The sequence below is a fragment of the Xiphophorus couchianus genome, chromosome 11, assembly GCF_001444195.1.
Source record: "Xiphophorus couchianus chromosome 11, X_couchianus-1.0, whole genome shotgun sequence".
NCBI classification, from domain to species: Eukaryota; Metazoa; Chordata; class Actinopteri; order Cyprinodontiformes; family Poeciliidae; genus Xiphophorus; species Xiphophorus couchianus.
The window spans coordinates 23,820,801-23,845,341 of NC_040238.1; the positions used below are offsets into that span (position 1 = coordinate 23,820,801).

Here is a 24,541-nt window from a genome sequence, read left to right on the forward strand (position 1 = left end):
CTGGCAGATTTAGATTTAAATTATTTTTCATTTACCCTTGGTGTTTATTTCAGATATGGGAATGAGATAGACATTTTGCACAAATAAATGTAAAATAAAAAGGCTTAACCTTTGGCTAGAACATAACATATACACAGTTATTACAGTGTATATGTAATTTTACATATATTTGTTATTACAATAACTCAATATTGGTTATTGAGTTGTTCTCAATAACCAATAACATAAATCTCAACCTCTTCTTGATGATTTCGCTTTGAGGTTGGAGGATTTGTCTCTCTTAGCTTCTGCCAGTCAGACGTTTTGATGATGCTAACATTAAAAATACACTATTAGCCTTTGTTCTCACAGCAAGCAAATGTGAAACAATGCCTGTATGCTAAAACCCTCCTCCCAGCTCTGATTGGTTGTTTCTGACCGGGAGCGGCGTATTTCCACAGATGGTGGTAGGGCCACCGGGAGGAGGTGGAAGAATTTTTCACAGATTATTTGGCTCATAAATAGTGACAGTTTTAACAAATATGTAAAAAAAAAAAATAAAAAAATGGCATTTTTATTTTGAGCTGCTTATACAGAAAAAACAAGTGACCAAAACAAATCTCTCCTCCTTTGAGCCTGACTGTTTCTTTTTGTGGTCCTCATCATCCCTCACTCCCCGCTCCGATTGTTGCCATAACTACCACGGCTGAAAGTCAACAATAATGGCCTGTGCCGTTATCTCAGCAGGCCACCTCCAAGCGACACATGGAGCAGAGCAATCATCCAGAAACTCAATCACCCTGTGTTAAATTACTGGGGACCTCTAATCCTGCTCAATTCCAAGATTATCTCTGTTATGACATTTGATAATCATTCATGTTCATGATGTAGAAAATATGGCAAGATGTCTTGCCATGTCTGGTAACGAAGAGTTCAATTATTCCCATGTCAGACAAAACAGTGAACTAGACATAGGGACACAAACTGTGAAAAAAATGCCATCTTCTTATAATCCTAAAGTAATGCTATGTTATAAAAGGAATTACCTGGTTGTTAGCAACTTTAGTTAACTACATTGACAAAGTGCAGTGCATTTTTTTTTTAATCTGAGTAGACAAAAGAGTGTGTTTGACATTGGTGTTCTTGAATGTGCCTTTTGAGAACATCCAAGATTATGACTTCAAGATCATGAATCTTCTCGAAGGGCTGGTTGTGCCAGAATATATTGATAAAACCATTTAACAAACTGTTAAAATATTAATAAACAGCTGTGTCTACATTTAGTATGTACTACTTAAAATAAAATAATATTCTATATATTGTATTTAAAAAAATATCAAAATAACTTATTTTGTGAAGCTACTTTAGAAACATTAGAAAGAAATTTTGCGATGTTTGTGCTGATGGATGACAGTAAATGAGACTTTTTGTGACTCTATTAGTCACAAACTTTAACTTGACATCAAGTAAGGCTGAGGCAGCAGCATAGTAGACGTAAGGAATACTGACTCAATTATGCATTAGCGCTAAAAGGTGCAGGGATCTGTTGATTTTGAGTAAATTTCAGCAAAATACTTGAAGGATTTATGTAATTTGACTGTATGCAGATGAAAGCTGCTTTGATTTGCAACCACACAACTGTCATTCTGAAGGTTTTATTCATGCAATGATTACAACATGGTCATTCATTAAATGTGTTTTACTGACATTCATTTTGCTTAATTGCTTAAAATAATGAAGACAATGTGTGCTGCGAAGTTAATATGAACATGGAGTCTTTATGTATGCACTCTTGAGTAGCTGCCTGAGCAAGTGTGGCACTATAATGAATGGAGTGTGCTGCTTGACCATTTAATGCTCATTAGAGGCGCAAAACATTGCTGTCTTCAGCCCCTCATCTAGTGGAGCTAACACTCCACATCTAACATTTTCATTAATATAGATTTGTGACACCAGTAGACTAAGAACAATCCATTATTCTGCAGCTTTCAAGTTACATTAACCTACTTCATAGAGACATGCTTTTATAAATGGAAAATTAGGGAATAGGCCTTTAAAAGATGGTGCTCTTATTTATCCAATCGCTTTACTCAATGGCCTTGGCTGAATATGCAAGGTACTCTTATATTCTAGCTTTAGCTAAGATGTGTAAATCATATTTTCTATTTGGCTTGAACTAATTTCTATCCATTCTGTGTGTGTGTGTGTGTGTGTGTATGTTGGGGTGTGTGTGCAGTCGCCACCAGCAGTATGAGTGCAAGTGGTACATTCCTCTGGCTGATTTAACCTTCCAAACCCTGGACGACTCAGACTCCTGTCCGAGCATCCAGGTCCTGCCGGAGCATGAGATCGAAGAGATGAAGATGAAGATCTCAGTTTTAAAGAATGAGATACAGAAAGAGAAGGTAAGCTTTGTTTTGTTTTGCTTTTTTCCCTGATCCAAACTCTATTTATGTAGGTCCTGATCTTTAATTCAGCTCTCAGAATGGACTGAAACTTATCTCATGTTGTAATAATACAAAAGTCCTAGATTGAGAGTTTGTTTGTTTTGTCTTTATCAAGGTAGCCTCAGTGTTTTTATTTCAAACTGGGACTTTCCAGTTCTCATTACATCTAATCATGAGCTGAATCTTTTGCTGTTAGGAGAAAGATAAGCACAAACAAGCGAATGACAGACTTCCATGGAGATTTGTGTTTATGTAAGTGATGCAAGTGACTCCTTACTGGAACAGCTGTATCTTTATTTTTAACTGTGCTTTTGTCACCCACTCTTATGTTTGTCCTGGCAGAGTAGAGCCGGGACATTACAGACATCTAAAAATATTAAGCAAAATGAAAAAATCTTTTGTGTTTTTTTTTTTTTTTTTAGCTCCTGCTGTTGTGGCTTTCCTGCTCTGATCTTTTGTTTATGTATGATTCACCTTGGCATCCTAACTATGCAACAATTTAGCTTGATTTCCAGAACTTTGTATTTTTCCACAGGACATAGTTTGATGTTTTTCCACTATGTGGTACAAAACAATTGTGATTATGTAAACCGTGCCTGCTGATACTGAGAACGCTCCCCTTTCTACAAGCTGCTTTTTGATTGTGTTGAGTGTGGTGGAAAATAAAATTCTTGTTACAAAACGATAAGTTCTGGAGTTATGAAAGTAAAGCCATAAACAATGATTCCCTCTTATATGGAACAATGATTCCATCACAGCAATCACAATTTAGCTTATATAAAGTCACGCCAAATAAACTGAATGGATTTTGCGGACGCATACTTCCTGTTTAATTCATTTTGAAGCTGACAAGAAGTTAAAACTAATACAGCACAGTTTGCTACGACTATCTCCCATGATTATTTTACAGCGTTTATACCCTGAAATTGAATTAAAATCATTTTAAAGTCAAAGGAATTTTGTAATAATTTACAGAATTTTAGATTTTAAAGCTCGTCCCATAGCGGTACAAAGAAATATCAAATCACAATTCCTTGTTCTAGCAATTCTTAATCAGTTCAAAATCCTCAAAAATCTATTTTAAAATGCTTATGAATCATACTTCTATTTGCAAGTATACTGCATATCTCATTACACGTTCATTCGGCCACTGTACAGCAGAGTAGTTAGCAGCTAGTTCTCTGTCTGAATAGAGCGCGCTAGCATTTAGCATGAGGAGAGCGTGATTGTTCAAGGTTTAATTTGAATGCACTTTGGTTAAGACAGCGAAGTCTATTTTATTTTAAACTCAAGTTGTAGAGATTTACAAAACATAAATGCACTATGACTGTATAGTGTATTTTATTTTTGGTCAAAGGTCAATACACTATGGTAGACTGAAGTGTGCTTAATTTTGGGAAAATTATATTTTATGCACAAACTTACTTATAAACTGATTAAATTTGATCCGGTACGGAGCCTTCAAGAATTGTTTTAAGTGTTCTATTTGCTTACACTGTCTTTTGCTCTTGTCAGTCATAATTTAATCTGCATATTTTTCTTTGTGTAAACAGAAAAAATGGTTTCTGAATTAATTAATTTCTGAATTGAGTCGGGACCCTAAAACTTAGAATCTTGTGAAAATACACATTGGCAGCTTAAGTGCCGGGGATTAATTGTTTCATTTGCTAACAAATGTAGTAAATTAGTAACTATCCCAGTTGTAAAGTTTACAGAACAGCATAAAAGGGATTTTATTAGTGAAAAGTCTGAAATGAAGGAATGTTGAGCATCTGCTCATTGCAACCATCTAAAAATAGTTTAGGCTAGATCTAAGACGTACTACTATTTTGTAGTAAGATGGAGGTAAAAGAATGTATCCCAGGATATTAACCCGGTTTTTGTTGTGGAAATGTGCCGTTGTGTCATCGCGCCTTGTTAATCCTCGTTGGTGCTAAAAACAAATCAGTTGCTAAAAAGAGCTGAAATATCAGATGTTGTGACTCTTACCAGTTTCAAGTACTTTCAGTAATGCACAGTGTCATCCAGGCCGAGTTGTATCGCCGCCATCAAGAGCGGAGAGTTCCTGTTATTGCCCTCTCACGGCGCTTGGCTCGCCCACTCGGGGCACACTGAGTGGCCACTGCTGATATTTCCAGTCACCAGAGGCCGATGGAGGGAGAGATTCAGCTGATTGTTGTCTGGGAGGCTCTGAGTCACAGCTTCCTGGTGAAGACTGAGAGGATTTATTTGCTTTTTCTTTCAGTCCTGACAAAAAATAATAAAACCCTGCAGTTATGAAATGCGCTTAACGGCATAGAGCTTACGTTTTATAGCTTATCCAGTCTTTTTATATAAAGTGATTGAGAGCTGAATATGAACTGACAGCATTGTTGCTGGCAGGAGATTCTTGAAAATCTGAAGAGGAGCACAAGGAAGTTTTTTTTCTTTTTTTTTATCTGGTTGAAGTTGTCCTCATCTTACCTACAAACAAAGCAGATGCAGTGAAGTTATCAAATTGAAAAAGTACAAATTTCTTCTTTTTTTTCATCCAACAGAAAACACCAGGTCCTGATCTTATGAAACATTTCTCATAACATTTTGAACACCTGCTGACTCGATAAATCACAACCAGTATTGCGTTTCTAAGTGATGCTTCAGACTGTAAACGACAGTGGAATGATGCATGCTTTTACCTGATTCATTTGGAAGTAGAAACATTGACAAACACACTTTAGAAAATTTATTTGAATAGGAAAATTATTTGCAAAAGTAAACCAAACTTTTCTCTTAATTTTCTCTTGTACCAAAATGTACCAAAAATACCACCAGCTTTCAGCAGGTGGTATTTTTTCCTTGCAACTTATCTACGGCAGTTGCGTTTTTTGAGATTTCAAAGTTGTTTTCTCTTGCTATTATTTACAGAAAGAGGCACCTTCTTCCCCTTAAATGTCTGCTTAATGCTTTATTTAAATTTTCCAGCTCTAAGTTCCGCTATTAGCTCATCAAGGCTATTTTGGAGACAAATGTTCAATTTCGGTTAGATTTTGAGCTGAAATAGTGAACATGTCGATATATTCCACGAAAGAGTTCATAAGTCAGATGTTTTATTTTCTATTCTTTCTATTTATCACTTTATCTTCTCAATTCAGTTGCTAATTTGCCATATCTTTATATAAATATCAATAAATCCACAACTAGATTCATGATACAGTAAACAAAAGAAAAGGGAAAATTATCCCTTTTTTTGGAGCTGAAGTTCTAATCAAAGGTCATGCCAAGTCTAAAAACATGCATGTTGTGATGAGTTTTACCACTAGTAGAGTTCTGCCCCTCCTCCTTACAAACCTCTCTTATTTCAGATAACTAACCACACAGTATCTTCATTTTGTGTGTTTGTGCAGAAAGCTCCAAAGGGTCAGAGCCGTGCCGAGCGTCTCAGGAAGAAGATGAATGAGCAAGAGTCATGGCTACTCCTGCAATCCCCCACCATCCCGTTCCGCATCCACAACAAACATGGAAAGGTACTGATGGCCCAATTGTTGGCAGTTGCAATGCTCAAGACTGACCACTAGGTGGAGCGATAAACCTTTGAGTAGTTTGTGGCGGATTAGAGCTAGAATCCCTAAAATCCAATTCCCAACTCTTTGTTTTTCTTATTTTCGGTGACTTTCTAAAAAAAATTTTTTTATTTAAAATGTTATTTAACATTTATGCATTTATTTGCAGAGCTATCTGTTCCTCCTCTCTTCTGATTATGAAAGGGCAGAGTGGAAAGAAAGCATCCAGAAACTCCAAAAGAAAGGTAACTGGCTTTAATTAAACAGTTTTGTTAACAAGGATGAAGTATGGCTTAATTAAAAATAAACGTCACACCAAATTTTGCTGTTTATTTTAAATCAGATCTCCAGGCTTGTGTGCTAAGTTCTGTGGAGCTCCAGGTCTTGACCAGCTCCTGTTTCAAACTCCGAACCGTCCACAACATTCCTGTCACAACCAACAAAGACGGTACGACACACTCACACAAAGACTCTCTTTTATAATCTTGTGTTTAAACTCTCACATAGTTTAAATTCACACACAACGGTTTCTCCCCCCGCCCCTTCTGCACAAAAAAGACACATAACGAAAGCTGGGGCCCTTTAGGAGATGAATCTGGGATGCAATATGTTTCTCATCTAGCTCATAGCGGCCACTGCCATGCCGTGTGTCGGCGTTGAGCCCCCAGCTCCTATGTTTGTTTTTGCTTCAGATCTCTGCATTGCAGCTCCTCTCAGTGACGGGAGGTTGGGTGGAGGGGGGTGACATTAAAGCCATCTGGCCAACCCGCTCTGATCCCCTTCCTCAATTGTCAAGAGGTTCTGTCATCCACTTGAAATCCTCAAAGCTGGCAGGAAGGTCTCGGGAAAACAATGTTTGATTCTTGCACAAGAGAATCCGAGTGAGATGTTTAATGAGGCTGCGGAGGCTTCTGGGTTCGCGTACCTGTAAACGATGAAGTGCTGGAAAAATTCCCGGCTGTCGTGTTTTTACATTGTGGCACCCACACTGAAGCCACAGCTGTGTAACCTAATAACTGTGTTGTTGGTTCCCTATAATTCTAAACCCAGGCATAATATTTATTTATGCTCCAGCTAATGATAAGAAAAATAACAGATTGTGTTTTTACTTGGTATATAAAATGTTAAACAATATTCTATTGGTGCTGTTTCTTCTTTTCGTCAAAAGTTCAGTGAATTAAGCTTACTATTGTGGGTGCAGTTGACGATCACAAGGCTAACATGGGCCACCTACTGACCTTCACACTTGCCTCTACTAACAACGTGTATACAGGGTGTCCGTACATCCTTTAAAAGTTTTAAATTTGTGTGTTATTCTAACAGTGTATATAAAATCAAGGTCTTGAATTGGCTTAAATTCCTAAAAAAAAAAAGAAAGTACGTTGGTCTTAAATTCTTTAATCACAAGTCTTAAATTTTGTCAAGGCAAGACTATTTAATACAATTTCTGTCTCACAGGACTTTTCTGTCAGGCAAAGGTTTTATTTGAATGAAAGCATCTCCATTGTGTTCTGCGACTCGAGGCGATTGAGGCTACTACTAACAAGCTGCTAGCTAACTAGCTCAATTTTTGCCTCTAGGTGTAAATTTATCAACAGTTGGCTGTGCGATGTTTGTTTTTGCCACTGGCTGACTTCTTCTGCCAACCCATTTGAGGTTAGGTTAAAAAAAAAAACAACTTTCTAAACCTGGAAATATGGGGGTTAAGGCTGTAGAGCGTTACATGTGAGAAGCACAAAGTCAGGTCTACATTTTTTCTACATGTGTTGCATTACAAGCAACACATGTGTTGCTTGTAATGCAACACATTTGTTGTTTTTGTGATCTTGAACGTCGTTTAAGGTGGCATTAAAAAAAGGTCTTAAAAGTCTTAAATTGGACTTTCTGAAACCTGGTGATATTTATTTTATTGGAATTATTTATACCAGACCAGCACAAATTAAAGCATAATTATAGAGCCAAAGAAAAACGATACAAGTATTTCAAAGGGTTTTGCAGATAAAAAAAAAAAGTTTGGCAAGTGTTTGTATTGGGCCTTCCTGAGTCAAGTGTTTGTAGAACCAACTTTTGCAGCAATTACCGCTACAGTTGTTTAGTCATGCCTTTACCGGCAGGATTTATGACCCGAAACCCAATGTTGTGTTTTGACTGGGCCAGCCATACAGATTTGATTAAAAGCATTCAATTTTACTTTCTCATGTGGTTGCAATGTGACAAAATGTTAAAAAAAGTTCAAGAAGTATAAATGTGTTACTGTAAAAAAAAAAGCTTTCCATCTCTGTTACCGCAAGTAAGTTTCAACCAAAGATGTGTTGAGTTTGTTTTTAAAGGAAGCTCAAATCTTGCGATTAGTGTAAGCTTTTTGACTAATTCCTTGATAGAAAGCAGCAGAAATGCAAAGACTTGAGTGACATAGGATGTAAAGAGGAGGAACTAGAAATATAATTACTTTCAGTGAAATCTCTCTTCCTTACATCACTCATTATTTACCTGATATATTAAATGTGTAAAGATCTGTTTCGATGGAGAAGCTTACAGGCCACCCCGAAGCTGAACTCTATGAACCACCTCCCTGTGAAACTTCCCAGTTGCATATAGAAAATACCCCCCCACACACACACATTTAATCCCAACGATGTCTATTCTCCACCACCTACGCTGAACCTCACTATAGTCCTGTCAACCCTCATCGTAGTTTATTTACCAGGAAACAAGCAAACTTCACAGGGTTTAACCAGAGCAAGAATTCATCGTCTTGAAGTGTTTGTTGGTGAGACGTTTTGAGGGGGGGTTCTGTCTACTCTTCCACACAACATTCAGCTCAGCTGGCTGACAATGTGTGGTCTTAGACCAGCAGCATGAACAGAAATAGTTTGGGCTGACTGATCTTCAAATAGTGAAATTTAGCTTTCATTTTTTTTATGCTTACGGAGACACTCTGAGCATAAATGAATTGGAGTTCATTTTTACATTTATTTTGACTTAATAGTTTGGGGAACCAATTATATTGACTTTGGGGATCGTGTGTAAAACAATAATAATTACCAACATGGCGTTTTATTCCCCACTAAATAAATATCCTAAACTTTTTTAGTAAGTTCCAGTAGGGCTGGACGCTACGGCTGAAAAACAAATCAGGATAAAAGGCGTTTTATATCAGTCAACATCACTAATTATTAATCAGTTTTCTTGTTTTAAATATCTGAATTACTGTCAAACTCGTGGTGTGGCATTTCACCTTTTATCCACAGTCTTCAATCCATGTCATTGTGTTTTTTTATTTCTAAGCAGATAATAACTGACTACTTTTCTCTGCCTGCATTCCCCAGAATGCTGTGCGGTTCTGAATTGGAGTCCAGTGAATATTCTATACATTAAATATCTGATATAGTATTATCTATTGATATTGATCATGTGTCCATTGCAATATATATTGTTATTGATTTACTGTCCAGCCCTAAGTTAAGCTTATGGTGATGAGCTGAAGGTCTTTATGCATCTTCACCAGGGGTGAAATTGCATAAATTAATCTACATTTTACGTAAAAGAAACTCTTTTTCTAACTTTTAGGTGAGGAACGATACTATTTCTAACTTCACCTGATACGGTATGTTTCAATAACAGCTCTGTTGGCTTGTTTTCCAGATGAGGAGACCCCCGGCCTGTACGGCTTCCTGCATGTGATCGTCCGCTCTGCCACGGGATTCCAGGAGTCGGCCAGTGAGTTGTCAGCTAAAATTCATGCTTTTTGTGTCTTATATCTAAAACCTGCAGGAATCCACTGTACCTATATGTGATCACCAGAAACATTAATGCCCAGTCAGTCACTGCAGCCTGCCCACGTCTCTGACAACCTGCACTATTTCAACTGACTCAGAAAGCACTTAAGGCACATACAATGGAATAAAAATCAGCCACGCTCGCTTTCGATGCAGAACTGCAGCCAAACATGCTGAAACGCTTTGTTCACTTGCTCTGAGATTGCCCACTTTAAACAACAGTTTCTTTTGTGCATTCTTTGTAACTCTTGGTTCGTTGTTGGCAGAGAGTGGTGTTGGGCTTGAAACCACCGAGACCGTTTCAGACATGTCAGCGGTGGACAGCTCCTGCTTCACCACACTTTGCTACCTTTGTTGAACAAATACTAGATCAAATATCAGAGGGCTGAGGCAGAGAGGGAGAGATATGACTTTTCTTTTTCTTTATTATTTATTATTTTTTCCAGTTACCATGACAGCCCTGCGTCTGTATAGGAAAGCTAGTCCACTAGAATGTCCTGGTTAATGGATTGGAAAGCTTTCTCTCTCTGCTCTGAAAGACTGTTTGATCCTCGATGGAGCGGAGTGAGCTGACGGGTTTGAAATGAGTAGATGTGTGTGTGTGTGTGTGTGTGTGTGTGTGTGTGTGTGAGGAGATGTTGAGGTGGTGGGGTGGGTTCTCTGATACAATTTGTGGGCAGCATCTAGTGAAGCATGCAGATTCAGGGTGGGGAATGGCAGCCATGGTGACGGTGAGGAGTAGATCATGCGTCAGTGTTGGAGGTCACTCTGATGGCCGTTCCTCATCTTCTGCATTATAAATGACTCCATTTAATCACACAGTTAAATGCAACAGCAAATAATCTTACCAGAAAATTCTGGACTAAATGAAGTCATTTCACAACTGAAACAAAAATGTAAATATAATGGAGAACTAAGGAAATGAAATCGTGTCATATTTATAACGAGGAACACCAACTAAACTGAGATATAAACTTATTAGAACAGTTGAATAGAAACATGGAGGGAATATTTAGTAAATATTTGATCAGCTTGTAACACAGCAAAAAAAATTACTTACAAGGTTAAACTTCATAGCTGAGTTGCATTAGGCGTGTATTTATTCCAAAGTCTTTTCTTCTGCTGCCCACAGTTGAACACAGCCAGATTTTATCTACAGCGCCATCTACCCTACTAAAAGGCAAACTGCAGTTCCTTGCAATAAGTAAAGGCCAAAAGGACGCCGCTCATGGCTGAACCCTCTGAAGATTGTTCTGTTGCTAAGAGAAAACCACATATTGACCCAAAAAACTGTTTTGTTTCAGTAAAATGTGTTAAAATTCACATCTGGAATTTTTTTTATGTCCATTTCTATTGGGATTATGATTTTTTTTTCTTACAATATACAGCTTATAAAATCTGTGTAGCACCATTGCAGAGACATTAAAGTTGTAGTGATGTGAGCTTCCTTTCTGGTCCTCGTCAGCGTTAATGCAGCTGTATTTTGTAGTAACTGCAGTGCGGCTTCGCTCTGCTGGAGGAGACGACCAGGAATTGTTGTTTTCAGCCTATTTTAAACCTTGAATTAGCCTTTCAGACTTGGATGAAACATAATAGGAGATTTTTCCTCTTCATCTGAAGGGTTCATTGCTAATGTTAGAACACGAGTTTTTCTCTCTGAAGCTCTGTGCCTATTATTGAAACAAGTGGTACTTTTTTCTGATTAAGCTGAAGAAAAGTTCCATGTTAAATCATCCATGACTTAATAAGTACAATTCTGCTCAGAATGCATCACTGCTAAGCTGTGTAAGGTAGGATGATACCTGACTTAAAGCTGCTCGTTTTAGAACCACATATGTGTAATTAGTTCTCTCAAAATGTAAATGTGACACAAATTAGCGATTTTTAAGGCTGCGTCGTGCTTTTCCTTCCATTCTAGACTTTAAACTAATCAGTATGGACCAGAGGACGTTATTGGGGTCTGTTATTTGTGTCAAAACAATCTCTGCTCAACATGAAAGTGGCTTTAAATTCAGCCCAGGGCAAAACTTAGTCTAACTGGGTCACAGCAGCAGAAACTGGGAGTTGAGCATGCCACAAAAACTGCTTGTTAAAAAGGAGGTCTAAAAGGAGGTCTAAGCTAATACACCAACAACAAAAAAAGGTGAAAACGGATCACGCTACTTTATTCTGAGTTTTTATTTCTGTTTGTCAAAGTGACAGCAGCACTCTGCAGCCTGAGCTGTGTTGGAACAGTGTGAACAGATCCAGATAAGAACATGTAGGCCAAACGATAAGAAATGTGCGCAGACATCCCCGAAATCATCCGAACAGAATATCTGCTCTAAGACAATGGAAGGATAGGTAGCTGTATTGTTTCAGCACTACCAACTTTCTGTCCAATTCAACGTTCGCTCCTTGTTTTCCCATTTCCCAGCTTTTATTAATTTTCCCTCTCTAGATTGAATAAAAACAGCTCCTGTTCTTTGCTCATTTGATTTGTTCCCGTAAAACAAATATTTTGTCCTGAAGCCTTGAAGCAAAACCTAGAACCCACCATGCTGGTGGCTGCAGAGCGCTGATTAGACTAACTGATTAGCACTTGCCTCTAAACTCTGTGGACCCGCAGTTTGACCCAACATTCAGCATCGCCTCAGGCACAGGTTAGCCTCCTGTGTGAGCGTACGCACACACACACACGCACACACACATGCACAATGGCTGTGCTCCTTATCTAATTAAGATGAAAAAGGATGGGATCCATTACCCGGTATTTAGAGGTCGAGACCCAATCCTGACCAATTTATTCCCCCACTCCTCTTTCCCAACGGGCAAGCCTGGTGGTGACTTGCCAGGAAAATAAAAACTCATGGACTTCTGCCCCCCTGGATACAGTGCAGAGAAGCAAAAGAAAAAAAAAAGCCCCTCTAAATATGCTTCCTATGGCCTCGTTTGAGTTTTTGGGTCGGGGTTCATAAATTTTTTTGATAGAGAAAGGAAGTCAACTTTCAGAGAGTAAGGCTGCAACTAATAATTATTTTAGTAATCGATTATTCTAACGATTAAGCAATTAAAAATGGCCACATTCTACAGATTTTTCATTTAACCATGTAAGCATTTCTTATACAATAGTAGAAATACATTAAAAGACGGAAATAAACAATTTAGTTCATTTCTTCAAATAAAAAAAACATGCATTTTATTGCACCAGATGCAATGACAGCATTACTTTAGTACATTTTTACCGGGTGAAGCTAAAATTATGCCACGTGAGGAGTTTTAGCTAAGACAGATTTACGGAATATAAAATGCAAAATATCTGAATTTTTGCACAGTTTTGGCTTAGTCTAAATACTCCCATTAATGACTAATTGACTACTAAATTAATTAACGATTAATTCAATAATCAATTCATCACGATTCATACGAATAGTCATTTCAGCCGTAGTTTCTGTCAGCTGTGACTATCAGCAATTCATGGATACGATGGCGTTATCAACGTTGACAGTTACCATAGCATTCAAACCACAAGCATTCAAACCTCTTGAACCTCACCACAAACTCCAAAGTTTTTGGTATTTTATGTGACTGGCCAACACAAAGGAGTAAATATTTGTGTAAAATGAAACACATTCTTGCTGTTTTGATTTTTTGTTTTGGCAATAAAAACCTGAGAAATATGGTGTGCATGTGCATCAACCCTGTTGTGGGCAATGCTTCTCTTCAGCAGCAACATGGAAGCTGGTTAAGAAAACCTGTTAGAAAATGTCAGTGACCTGGATCTGGGGTGGCATACGGTGCATCTACAGCTGGACTCTTACGAGTTGGATCAAATCAGCTTCATGTTAGAGTGGCCTAGTAAAAGTCCAGAGCTGATTAAAATGTGCATGACTTGAACGTGTCTCTGAATGTTCGAATCTTACCCCAAAATTGGTGCTTCTGCCAAGTATTGATTCAATACACTTTTAAATATAGTATATATATATATATATTTTTTTTTTAAGAAACTTCAAAAAAGGAATCATGTTCTTCTTCTTTTATCCTTTTCTTAGAGTTAAAATAAACATTTTGATATTAAATATCAAGACATATGCAGCTGTCTAAGCAGCTACATTATGTAGGGGAAGTGTACAATAATTGCTTCTTTTCCCACATGGTCCAGCTGAATTCCCCTCCGCTGAACTTCCCTCATAGCACTGGCACTAATCTCTTCCTCACTGGGACGAATTATACCCGAACCTTTCAGGATGTTGAGAAAATAAACAAAGATGGAGTCAAACCAGATGGAATAAGACTCCGTGTTCCTCTGATAGTTATCTGAATGCAGTCAAGGTGTGGATCGCACTTTTCTTGTACTTTCAATACAATGTTCTTAGTCTTTGAGTAAATATGCGAAGGTGAGATTCACTCACATTCCCCCACACCTATCATTGTGAGCGTCCCTGTGAGAGGTCAAAGCACACGGCCATCCGTCATGCTGTCTGGTGGAGGCGACCCCAGGGGACGAGGTCCACTCTGCAGGACGATCCGGAGACCCATCACAGGCAGCCGGCAGCTCGATCTGCAGGGGCAGCGTTAACAGAAACCCGTTTAATGACTTGATTGGTTCGTGAAGGGGGTCAGGGTGGGCTGGTCCCGGTGGAGAGAGGAATGAGGTTGTGGAGTGGAGGAGAGCAGCTGAGGCCGACGGTCGGCACAGACACAAGAGATGAGCCAAGAAAACAGAATAAAATGTCAACATGAACGCAAAGAAATCCTTTTTAGGTCTTCTCCATTTCAACCTCTGCCTGCCGCCTGCCTGCCTGCCTGCCTGCCTGCCATCCATCCATCCATCCATCCATCCATCCATCCATTCATCCATCCATCCATCCATCCATCCATCCATCCATCCATCCATCCATCCATCCATCCATCCATCCATCCATCCATCCATCCATCTGTCTATCTATTCAAGCATTTTTCCATCTATCCATCTGTTTGTTTATCCATCTATCCATCCATCCGCGTATCCATCCATCCGTGTATCCATCCATCCATCCATCCATCCATCCATCCAGATTCATACTTTCACTGATTCTTCCCTCTTTCTGTTCCTTCCTTTCTGTCTCTGTTGTTGCAGCTTCCATATTTAAAGTCTGATCACTGTGAAAATATTTGTCAGAAACTTGTTATGAACTTTAGTGTTTGTACTTTAAATCTGACTTCAAAACGTTTGGAAGATTTAGACATGAGAGACCCGTCGCAGCTTGACTTTAAATCAAGTAGCAAAGCATGAAGCACTCAGATTGTATGTTTATCTGATGAACCTTGTCTCTCTCTCTCTCTCTCTCTCTGTTCTCTGATAGATTTATACTGCACCCTGGAAGTGGACTCATTCGGTTACTTTGTGAGCAAGGCCAAGACCCGGGTCTTCAGAGATACTGCAGAGCCTCAGTGGAACGAAGTCAGTCGCCACCTGACAAGTCGCCGCGCCTCGCTTCCTGTCCAATCAGCCGTTTTAAATCTCCCTCTCTCCACCTGCGTCGTTTTCCAGGAGTTTGAGATCGAGCTGGAGGGCTCCCAGTACCTGCGGATCCTGTGCTACGAGAAGTGTTTCGACAAAAGCATGCTCAACAAGGACGACAACGAGATTGTGGACAAGATCATGGGCAAAGGGCAGGTCCAGGTGAGGTCTGCCGCCGAACAAAAATATGTCACTTTTGTTCCCATTTTCTCTCCGTGTGAGTCACTTTAATGAGTCGTCTAGCCTTTCTGTGCAGTAAAGTGGTTCTGTAGTGGTGGTTTGTTATGAAAGTGGTTGGATTAACAGTCTGGGAGTAAATTGTAACGGGGGTTTCCACTGTTTTGTTGGGAGGAATCTCTTTAAGTTCCATTTTAAAGTGGAATGGGTGGTTTCATTTTCTGCTTTGTATAAATGTTGAGTTGATGGTCCGCCGAGGTGTTGTGCTTCCATTTTTCCTTGAAGTCACGGGAAATCAAATAAAGCTTGGCTCCTTCTGTAACTTTTCTGCAATTCAGCACAACTTTTACAGTTAGTTCTGCCACAATTCAGTCAGTAGTACCTCTCAGCATGAGGCCTCTGACGGATGGAAACGCTCCCATCTTTCAGCGATGTCCCTGTTCTTCCTCCAAACTTGCACAGAAGTGAGCGTGTGGCTGCTTATTTATAACCCTCCCTCTTGTGCTCTTCACATTTCAAAGGACGTATTTGTCGCTTTTAAGCCCTTTGAAGGGGATTTGTTTATGGCGTGCGGAGTCAACAGGTAAAAGTAGAATCCGTGACAAGGTTTTCCTTACAAGTGTCACACCTCAGATATCAAAGAAAGTGGGGCAAACACGAAACTTCTCCAAAATATCTTGTGCTTTGTTGTTTCTCCGCAAACCTAAATCTCCTGCTGTAAATCTTTTTTTTTTTAAAACAAAAAACGACTTTGGATGGAAAATGTTGAACCCGCATGTTATTGTTCACATTCCTTATTTGTTACTACGGCTTTCCATGCCTTCCCCTTTCAGTTTGAAGATTTATGTCCTTGAGTTTTGCCTTTGATTCCCTCTGAAAAACAAATGGAGTGACAGAAGCGCAGCACCAACCATGCATCCTTCATGATCCACTCAGATCTGGCTGTGTTTTTTTTTTCTCCGTCTTTGCATCCACTCAGCTCGCTTCAGTCTAGCAGTTTAGCCCAAAGTAAGTGAATGCTTTACCTAACCGGGATTAGTTTCTACATAAGGATCTATGCATCTAAACTGCAGCAAGTGTTCTGCTGCCTTAAAGTTTAAAGTTAAAGTTTTTCTTCCAGGATTGCCCTGTATTTAGCTTTTAGCAGCTTTTATCTGACTGCTGAAGAAAAGCATTTCCAAAGCATAAAGCTACCACCACCATGTTTCACCATTTAAAGTGCACAATATTGACTCAATTGCAATTTAAATTGATTAAAAGCTTTAATATTCCATCACTTGCTTTGGCAATTTATCTGTCATTCCACACAGCATATCCAATTGTACACTGTTCATTATGTATATTCAAGACCTTTTACGTGTTTCTGTTAGGGCAGCAACTAACAATTATTTTAGTAATCAATCATTCTGATGATTAATTTGATTTTTTTTAAAAGGCACATTCTGCAGATTTATATAACCACCAAGCCTTTTTTGTGCAATATTAGAAATGTTTGAAAAATGCAAATAAACAAATAATTTAATTCCTTTTTAAAATAAGAAAATAAACATTTTATATGTGCATATGTGCACTTGTTCATTTGTAGCAAAGGAATCATCCACATATAAAAAATTAAAATTAACATGTGAAAAGTTCATGTATGTATATATTTTTTGGTGCAGCTTTCAGCAAATTGCCTTTTTTGAGTCTGCTTACTCCAGTTAACAATTAATCGATTACTAAATTAATTGCTGATTTTTCCAGTATTCGATTAATCACTATTAATAGTTGTTTCTGTCACCAACTTTTTTCTTGTCCCTCTGAAACAGAGTAAATAGGGGTGAATAATAAACGCCACACCTTTTTTTTCAAGAATTTTATAAACCTTTCACTTTACAATTGTGTGTGGCTTTGTCTTAAGCTGTTGTGTGAAATCTGAATATGGTACATAAACGTTAAAGTGCTCAAATGTGGAAAAGGTTCAAAGGATATAACTATTTTTACACCCAGAGTATGAGACACTTCAAATATATAGACTGCTACTGAAAAACTAAATTCCCTTTTCTTGGTTAAATCAATCAATCAATCAAATTTTATTTGTATAGCACATTTCAGCAGCAAGACATTTCAAAGTGCTTTACATCATTACAAACACAGAATCACAATGCAATATAGAATCAATCATTAAGTCAAGTTACATCAATAAATTTGTAATTGATTACATTTCAAATACAATTCTAAACAGATGGGTTTTCAGTTGAGATTTAAAAGAAGTCAGTGTTTCATCTGTTTTACAGTTTTCTGGAAGTTTGTTCCAAATTTGTGGTGCATAGATGCTGAAAGCTGCTTCTCCTCGTTTGGTTCTGGTTCTGGGGATGCAGAGCAGACCAGAACCGGAAGACCTGAGAGGTCTAGAAGGTTGATACAACAACAGCAGATCTTTAATGTATTGTGGTGCTAAGCCGTTCAGTGATTTATAAACTAACAACAGTATTTTAAAGTCTATTCTTTGAGCTACAGGGAGCCAGTGGAGGGACTTTAAAACTGGTGTTATGTGCTCTATCTTCCTGGTTTTAGTGAGAACGCGAGCAGCAGCATTCTGGATCAGCTGCAGCTGTTTGATTGATTTGTTGGACAGACCTGTGAAGACGCTGCTGCAATAATCAATACGACTGAAGATGAACGCATGGATGAGTTTCTCTAGATCTCGCTGAGACATTAGTCCTTTAATCCTGGAAATGTTCTTCAGGTGATAGAAGGCCGACTTTGTGACTGTCAAAAATGCAACAATCCCACCTTCAAATGAGTCATGTTAGAAGATTTCATCTTTGATTTATAGCTGCACCGTATCTGACACCCTTAATGAAATGACTACCAGTCTGCGAGCCAAATGCTGCTGCTGTTGCTGGGAATTTCCGCTTCCAGCCAACACCAGCCAAGAAAACATAAAAATAACCCGGCCACATGTTCGCTGGCTCTGTGTTGTTGAAGGCGATCGGAGAATGGCATGTACTTTGTGAAGCTCTCAGGGGGATAGAATAGTATATCACAGCGTCTGATTGCCCGGGAATGATCCACTGCACTGCAGCGACTTTGTGTGTGGATGTTGCCATGAGCTTGATTGAAGATGTTCTTTTATTTCAAAATAAAATCCATAACCTGCTTCGCTTCTTTGATCCAGCCTGTGTTAACACAAGAAACAGACATGGAAAGGCTTCATCATACCTTGCAAAGGAAGGCATGTGAAGTGTAGATTCCTTCCCTAAAGAGACTCACACCAGGACCTGAGCTTGTTGCTTTGTTGATGAAACAGAGTTTGGAAGGAGCCTTCAGTGTTTTGTTTTCCTCTCCAGAGACCATCTGATTTATTTAACACACAGCAGAACACTGGCTGACCGTAAATGGGCATAGTGGTCTGTGAGTTTTCCTCTCTCTTTTTTTTTTGTAACCACTGTTGAGAAAGTTGTGCACTTATGTCATCAGAGGATGCTTTAGTCACGGCCTTAGATCGTTTGTTCTAGTTGTGACAGTTTGCATTTGTAACTGTCTTTCTTTTTGTTTCTTCTCTTTTCTTTTCTTTAAAGTCTGTTCCTTCAGTGAACGCATGGTGGTGGCAGCATCATGCTGATGGATATGCTTTTTCTTTAGCTCTCTTTTTGGGTTTAGCTTCTCAGAGACTTCAGACTGAGCCAAAGGATATTTACACACCTGATAGTTTTGATAGACTCGGTTTGATTGGGGAACAAAGTTGCAACATTTTCAACTGCCATTTATCTCAGAAAAAAATAAGAATTAATTTTTAGTCACCCCCCCTACCATTGTTAGAACAATGGTTCAGTCCAACTTGGAGGCGGAGCAACAGCTAGGAGCTAGCTGTTAGTTATGTCTCTGTATCACAAACATAAAACCCTCCAGTAAGTAAATACTTAAAATTAAAGACATGTAACAGGTTTTATTTACATTCACTGCTCAATAAGAAGAAACACTTTATTAACAATAAAGATCAGACTGCAGTTCGTTATTTTCTTATTTTGGCTGAATCTTGATAAGCTGCGTCATTAGCATAACTGCAACACTGCTATCATAGACTTAAGTTTTTTTTGTTAAAGATAACAAACATCTCATTCATATTTAGCTCTTTAACTTTTAGTTAATTAAAAGAGTTTGAAACGGGAGGGAGAGGCTGAGGAGTGGCAGGCAGCTCTGTGTGTGGGAGCCGAGAAAAAACAGAAAGCTGCCTTTATTTCTCACTGTCTTCAATGTAGAGCCTTTAAAACCACAAAATAAAATCTGAATATTTTTTTCTATATAAACACCCTGGTGCTTTAAATGTTACGTTTAAGTTAGAATTCCCCCTAGATATTCATTTCTATCTACCTGCTGGTTCTCAGCCATTTCAATAAATCAATGTTCATGAGAAATTTTATTAAGAGCAGTTACTCATTAAAGCTTTTTTTATTTAGAACCTTACATGTTTGTAAAGGTGTTGCAGAGATTAGGTCAGTCAGACTGAACAAAACTCATATTTAAGCAACAATTGAATTTTTGTTTTATTTCTCAATAGTTTGCTTACTGAGAAAAACACATTTGATGTGCATTACTAGCCATTTTTGGTCCTGCAGCTTGAATGTGGTTTAAAAACTTTTAAAATCACATTTAACATTACATTTCACTGTAACTTTGCTGACCCCCTCCTCCCCCCAAAAAATTAAAAATAGGTCTTAAAAAATGTTCCTGTTTATAGGTCCCCCCCCCCAATAATGAAATGGGATTTACGCCGTTGGCTGTAGTCCGCTTCCTGCTTTAGGACGTGGTATATTTTCCATGATTTCCACTTGTGAGTTCATCCAATCACATTTGTGGGAGAAGAGAAATCCTTAAAGATTAAACACTAGTGCACCTGTGTGTGCTTTATGAAGATGCTTAATCACATGAGGAATTCCAGCATTTATTTCTCACCATGAAGCTGTCTGACAGCCTCAAACCAAACCAGATAACCTCTGACCTTTAAGGTCATGTTGCTAATCCTTAGTCACATGGCAACAGAGTCAGGCTTACACTCCTCTGGTCTTTCAATAAAATGGATTCTCAATAGGAGGTTGGAAAAGCTTTGCCTCCTAAATCTTCATATGACTAGTGTGGGCAATATGGACTTAAGCATCATTAATTGGAACTTATCAATTAATAAATCAGAATTCTTATAAGAAATTTATCACAATAAATGTATTAATTTATTTCAAGCAAGTGACAGTCAAAACAGAAGGAAAAAATATATTTTTACATAATTTGTTTAAAAAGGAACAGATAGAAGATATTAGATCTGATGATCTAATATCTCATAATTGAATATACTGTTAATTAGCACATTTTGTTTTTATAACATCTCAAATATTTTTGCTGCTTGTCTATTTGTTGGCTTAAATAGATGGTGGGATCTTAATCGAGCTTTGAATTTGTTTTACTAAAAAGCAAAAACTCTTGTCTTCAGAGGGCTGGTTATATTACTGTTTAGCTGAACAAACATGGTGCTTTGCCCAGTAGAAATGCATCATATCGCGCAGCTTCAGCAACTCTTTGAGCTGGTAAACCCAACCTCCCCTTTTCTCCAAATCGGCATTTCAGTTCTTGTGGCTCAGGAGTTTTATGACCAAAATCATTCTAATTTTATTAGGGAGTCTTCTTCTAAGACAAGTCAATGGCTTCGCCAGAGAAATCCTTGAGATAAATAAATCCCTTATGACCCCAACAGACGCCACATTGTGCTGTTACTGAATGTTCTGTCCTCCACGTTGTTTGTAGAAAACATCTGTGCTATCTTCAGTATCCCCGCTTTTGTTCGTCGCGCATTGCTGCAGCTTATATTTCATTATCTGGGATCTCCTGTGGAGTTGCAGAGGGACACCACCTCACCCAGCGTGCCCTGGGGGCCTCGGCGAGTTGTAACCTGATAGTCCTGAGCAGCTTCCCAGAAATAACGAGAGCCAGAAAAGTTGGATTACGTTTACAAACGGACACAAGGGCGATAAAGTTGTTTGTCTTTGAGAGCTTTAACTTTTCTCTCTCTCTCCCTGAAACTTGCAGTGGTGGACAGGGCTACATGCATTAGCTCGACGTTGCAGTAATGTGAAGCTGTGGGTGCTGAGGGGTTGTAAAGTTTGAGGCGAGCACTTTCATTTCCACTTTAGAGAGGAGGGCTCCTATAATTCTACATGGGGGCATTAAATGCAAAGTTTGGCTTGCTGTACGGAGGGGTTTTATTGGGGGGAAATGCAGCTGCTGGGAAAGGGAGCAGGGGCGATCATCTGGAGAATTCACTTTCAAACTAAACGTACAAGCCAGGACGTCTAATTACGATCTGATTGCACTCATTAGAAATTTGTGGCGGAGTTCTGGTCTCTGGTTTATCTGCAAAGTAGGAAAATACAAGGACCGCATTCATTTAGAAGATTATTCTAACATCCTGCTGCGAGGGGTCTCTAATCATTCATACAGGGAGTAGATTAATACTGAGATGGCACTTGAAACTGATATTAGCATCTTGCATTAACGATTAGCACAATTAGTGTTACTAAACAGCAGCATCAATGTGCACATTACAAAGAAAGTAGATTTACAGAAGGGCTGTCAAAATTTGCAAAGTCTTTCATGTTTATTGACAAAGTACGTAGACGTCACACAGCAGCACGTTGTTCACAGAAGTAATAATGGATGGAGTTGATTATGGATCGATTTTAAAGTTTATACACTGATGAAAGCCTGTGGTCACAAGATCATAATATGATGGAAGCTAATAAAAAAGAAAACACATCTAATAGCAACGGCGTTTCGTGGATCATTGACTGCAATCTGGATGTGTAGTCAGAACCAAGAGTGGGCAGATTGTGATGCGGTGCGATTCACTGACGCAGACTTCTTCCATAAGTTCATAATTATAATTTTCTGTCATTGTTTACGTAATGGTTTACCACATCTGCTTTTTTATGGTGCAGAATTATAACGCATGTTTCACGCCAATGACATAAACGTCGAATAAAATGCAGCATTTTTGGGGGTGTGAATAGATGGGCCATTCAGACTGCAGTAAAAAAAGGCACATATTGTTTGCAAACGGGCAAAAAAGGCTAATTTGGGTCACATTTCCATGCTGTGTGAATGTAGCCAATAGCTCCTTTACATCTTTGTGCTTTTTCTGTCTTCATTTTAACACCTCACTGAAACAAAAAATACAACTAGTCTTACTTTCTCCAAACGTTTGAGCTTCCAACTGACCAGTCATCAGTCAGACGATCACCGGCTGATTTATGCATCTTTACCTCTGGTCTAGTCTCTAGTCACTGCGCTAACATTAGGTAGGCAGGGCAGTGAAATTTAGAAAACGCTGCTTTTATGGAATTTATGCCTAAAACTCTCAACCTTTATTTTTCTTTTTTTAATATATGTCACTTTTGTTCAAAATGTCTTCCCCTTGGGACTAACAGAGTTGTGGTATTTTACGCTGTGTTTGTTTTGAGCACAGAATTGGGGTGATTTTAATGAGTGTGTGTGTTTGTGTCATGCTTCAGTGTGTAAGTATTGATATAAATTAGCAACTAATACATGGAGTCATTTATTTTGTATCCGCTCCCCTCTCACCCCCCGTCATTCGACGCTGCGATCCGTCATGTTCCCACCCTACACGCCCCCTGCGGTCATACACACGCAATCTTACACACAGCTGTCAACAACACTAACAGATGGGGCTCTGCTCTCGTGCTCTACTGCTCGGGGGACAAACCACAGGCTCGCATGCACACACAACTGGGTGATGGGGTAATTCATTGTAAATGATATGAATTACCAGCAGTAATACTCTGTGTTTATTAGCTCAGGCCTCTTGTTTGGCGAGATGTGTGTGTTGGAGCTTTAGCTACCAGGGTTGTGGACATTCATTTGAAATAGCCAATAATAAGACAAACAAAAGCATTATTTCTTCGTATTGAAGCTTTATTTCTTTAACCATTTTCCTGCAATGTGCCGTTTTCCTCAGCAACTATGTTTTTTAATTAGTCTCATCTTTCACACTCCTCCTGTTACAGCATATGGCATTTTTTCTTTATTGATGAGGAGTCCCAATTAAGCCAACTTCCTCATCAGTGGGTCCTTGATCAGTGAAGCTGATAGCAGTGTTTTGATGGATCTCGATGATTTCCTTGTCATAATCCAACAGAGGGGTTCATCCATCACAACTCTCACGTCTGTAGCCTTTTTGTCCCCGTTAAAAACCTAACAACGCCTCCCCACCTCCGCCTCGGGAATACGCTCATTCTAACGAACTATATTCAAACAGTTCATGCCAAACATCAGATAAACTTGTTTTTTCATGTCAACAGATGAGCTTCGGCTGCTGACCTGCCTAAGCTAGCTGCTATATTATACAAAGACAAAGCACACATGGTTTCATCATTTTTATTTTGTTTGGATAGTTTTGATCTGATGTTCTGATGCTGCAAAATGTAAACAATTTTAAGTGAAACAATTCTGGAAATCTTTTGCTCGTCTTTAAGTCATTATTATATGTGTGCTATCTAAAAAAAAAACTTTAATTGAATCTTTTATCAGCAAACTATATTCATAAAGCACATCAAAGAGCTGTAGAAGACAAGTAAAATTAAGCTGCAAGCAGTACAAGCTAAATGAAAACATTCTCAGTAATATGGTGACATAAAAGCCTCACAGGAAAAAGGTTTTCAACTTGCTTTTATGGGTGTCTGCAGTCAGCAAAACAAAGTCTAAAGAGTCTCACAGCTTTGGAGCAGCAGTTAGTTATTAACTTTTTACATAGAAAAGCTTGGAACAGCACTGGGTTTGGTTAAAAATTAACGTCGACCATCAGGAACTGGATAATTTAATAGGCCCGGTACTGAACCTTGTGGAACCCCAACATGTTCCACAATATGGAATCAGAGGCAGAGTTGGGGAACTTGCTTGTAGGCTAATTCACCCAAACTACTGAGGAAGCATTGCATTTAATTAAAATACACTAATGGTTTTGATTTAATATGGCTGGTTTGACACAAAGGGCTAGAAAACCAAGGGCTGTACCTATATTGCAATCCATAAATAAAAATCTGAATATGTTCATATCAGTCTTGGCAAGTCGCAGCTTTACATTACCAGAGA

General features: G+C 38.6%; 1 protein-coding gene across 6 annotated transcripts in view; it reads left to right on the top strand.

Moving 5' to 3' along the window:
* LOC114152793 (active breakpoint cluster region-related protein) overlaps nucleotides 1-24,541 on the top strand; it is a 130,120-nt gene that overhangs the window by 72,157 nt on the left and 33,422 nt on the right. For all 6 annotated transcript variants that reach the window (XM_028030816.1, XM_028030819.1, XM_028030822.1 and 3 more), the window contains 7 exons: nucleotides 2,216-2,384; nucleotides 5,810-5,929; nucleotides 6,135-6,210; nucleotides 6,309-6,413; nucleotides 9,611-9,685; nucleotides 15,069-15,166; nucleotides 15,257-15,388. In XM_028030816.1, the coding sequence (XP_027886617.1) occupies nucleotides 2,216-2,384; nucleotides 5,810-5,929; nucleotides 6,135-6,210; nucleotides 6,309-6,413; nucleotides 9,611-9,685; nucleotides 15,069-15,166; nucleotides 15,257-15,388 (775 nt within the window). The remainder of the gene's footprint in view (nucleotides 1-2,215; nucleotides 2,385-5,809; nucleotides 5,930-6,134; nucleotides 6,211-6,308; nucleotides 6,414-9,610; nucleotides 9,686-15,068; nucleotides 15,167-15,256; nucleotides 15,389-24,541) is intronic.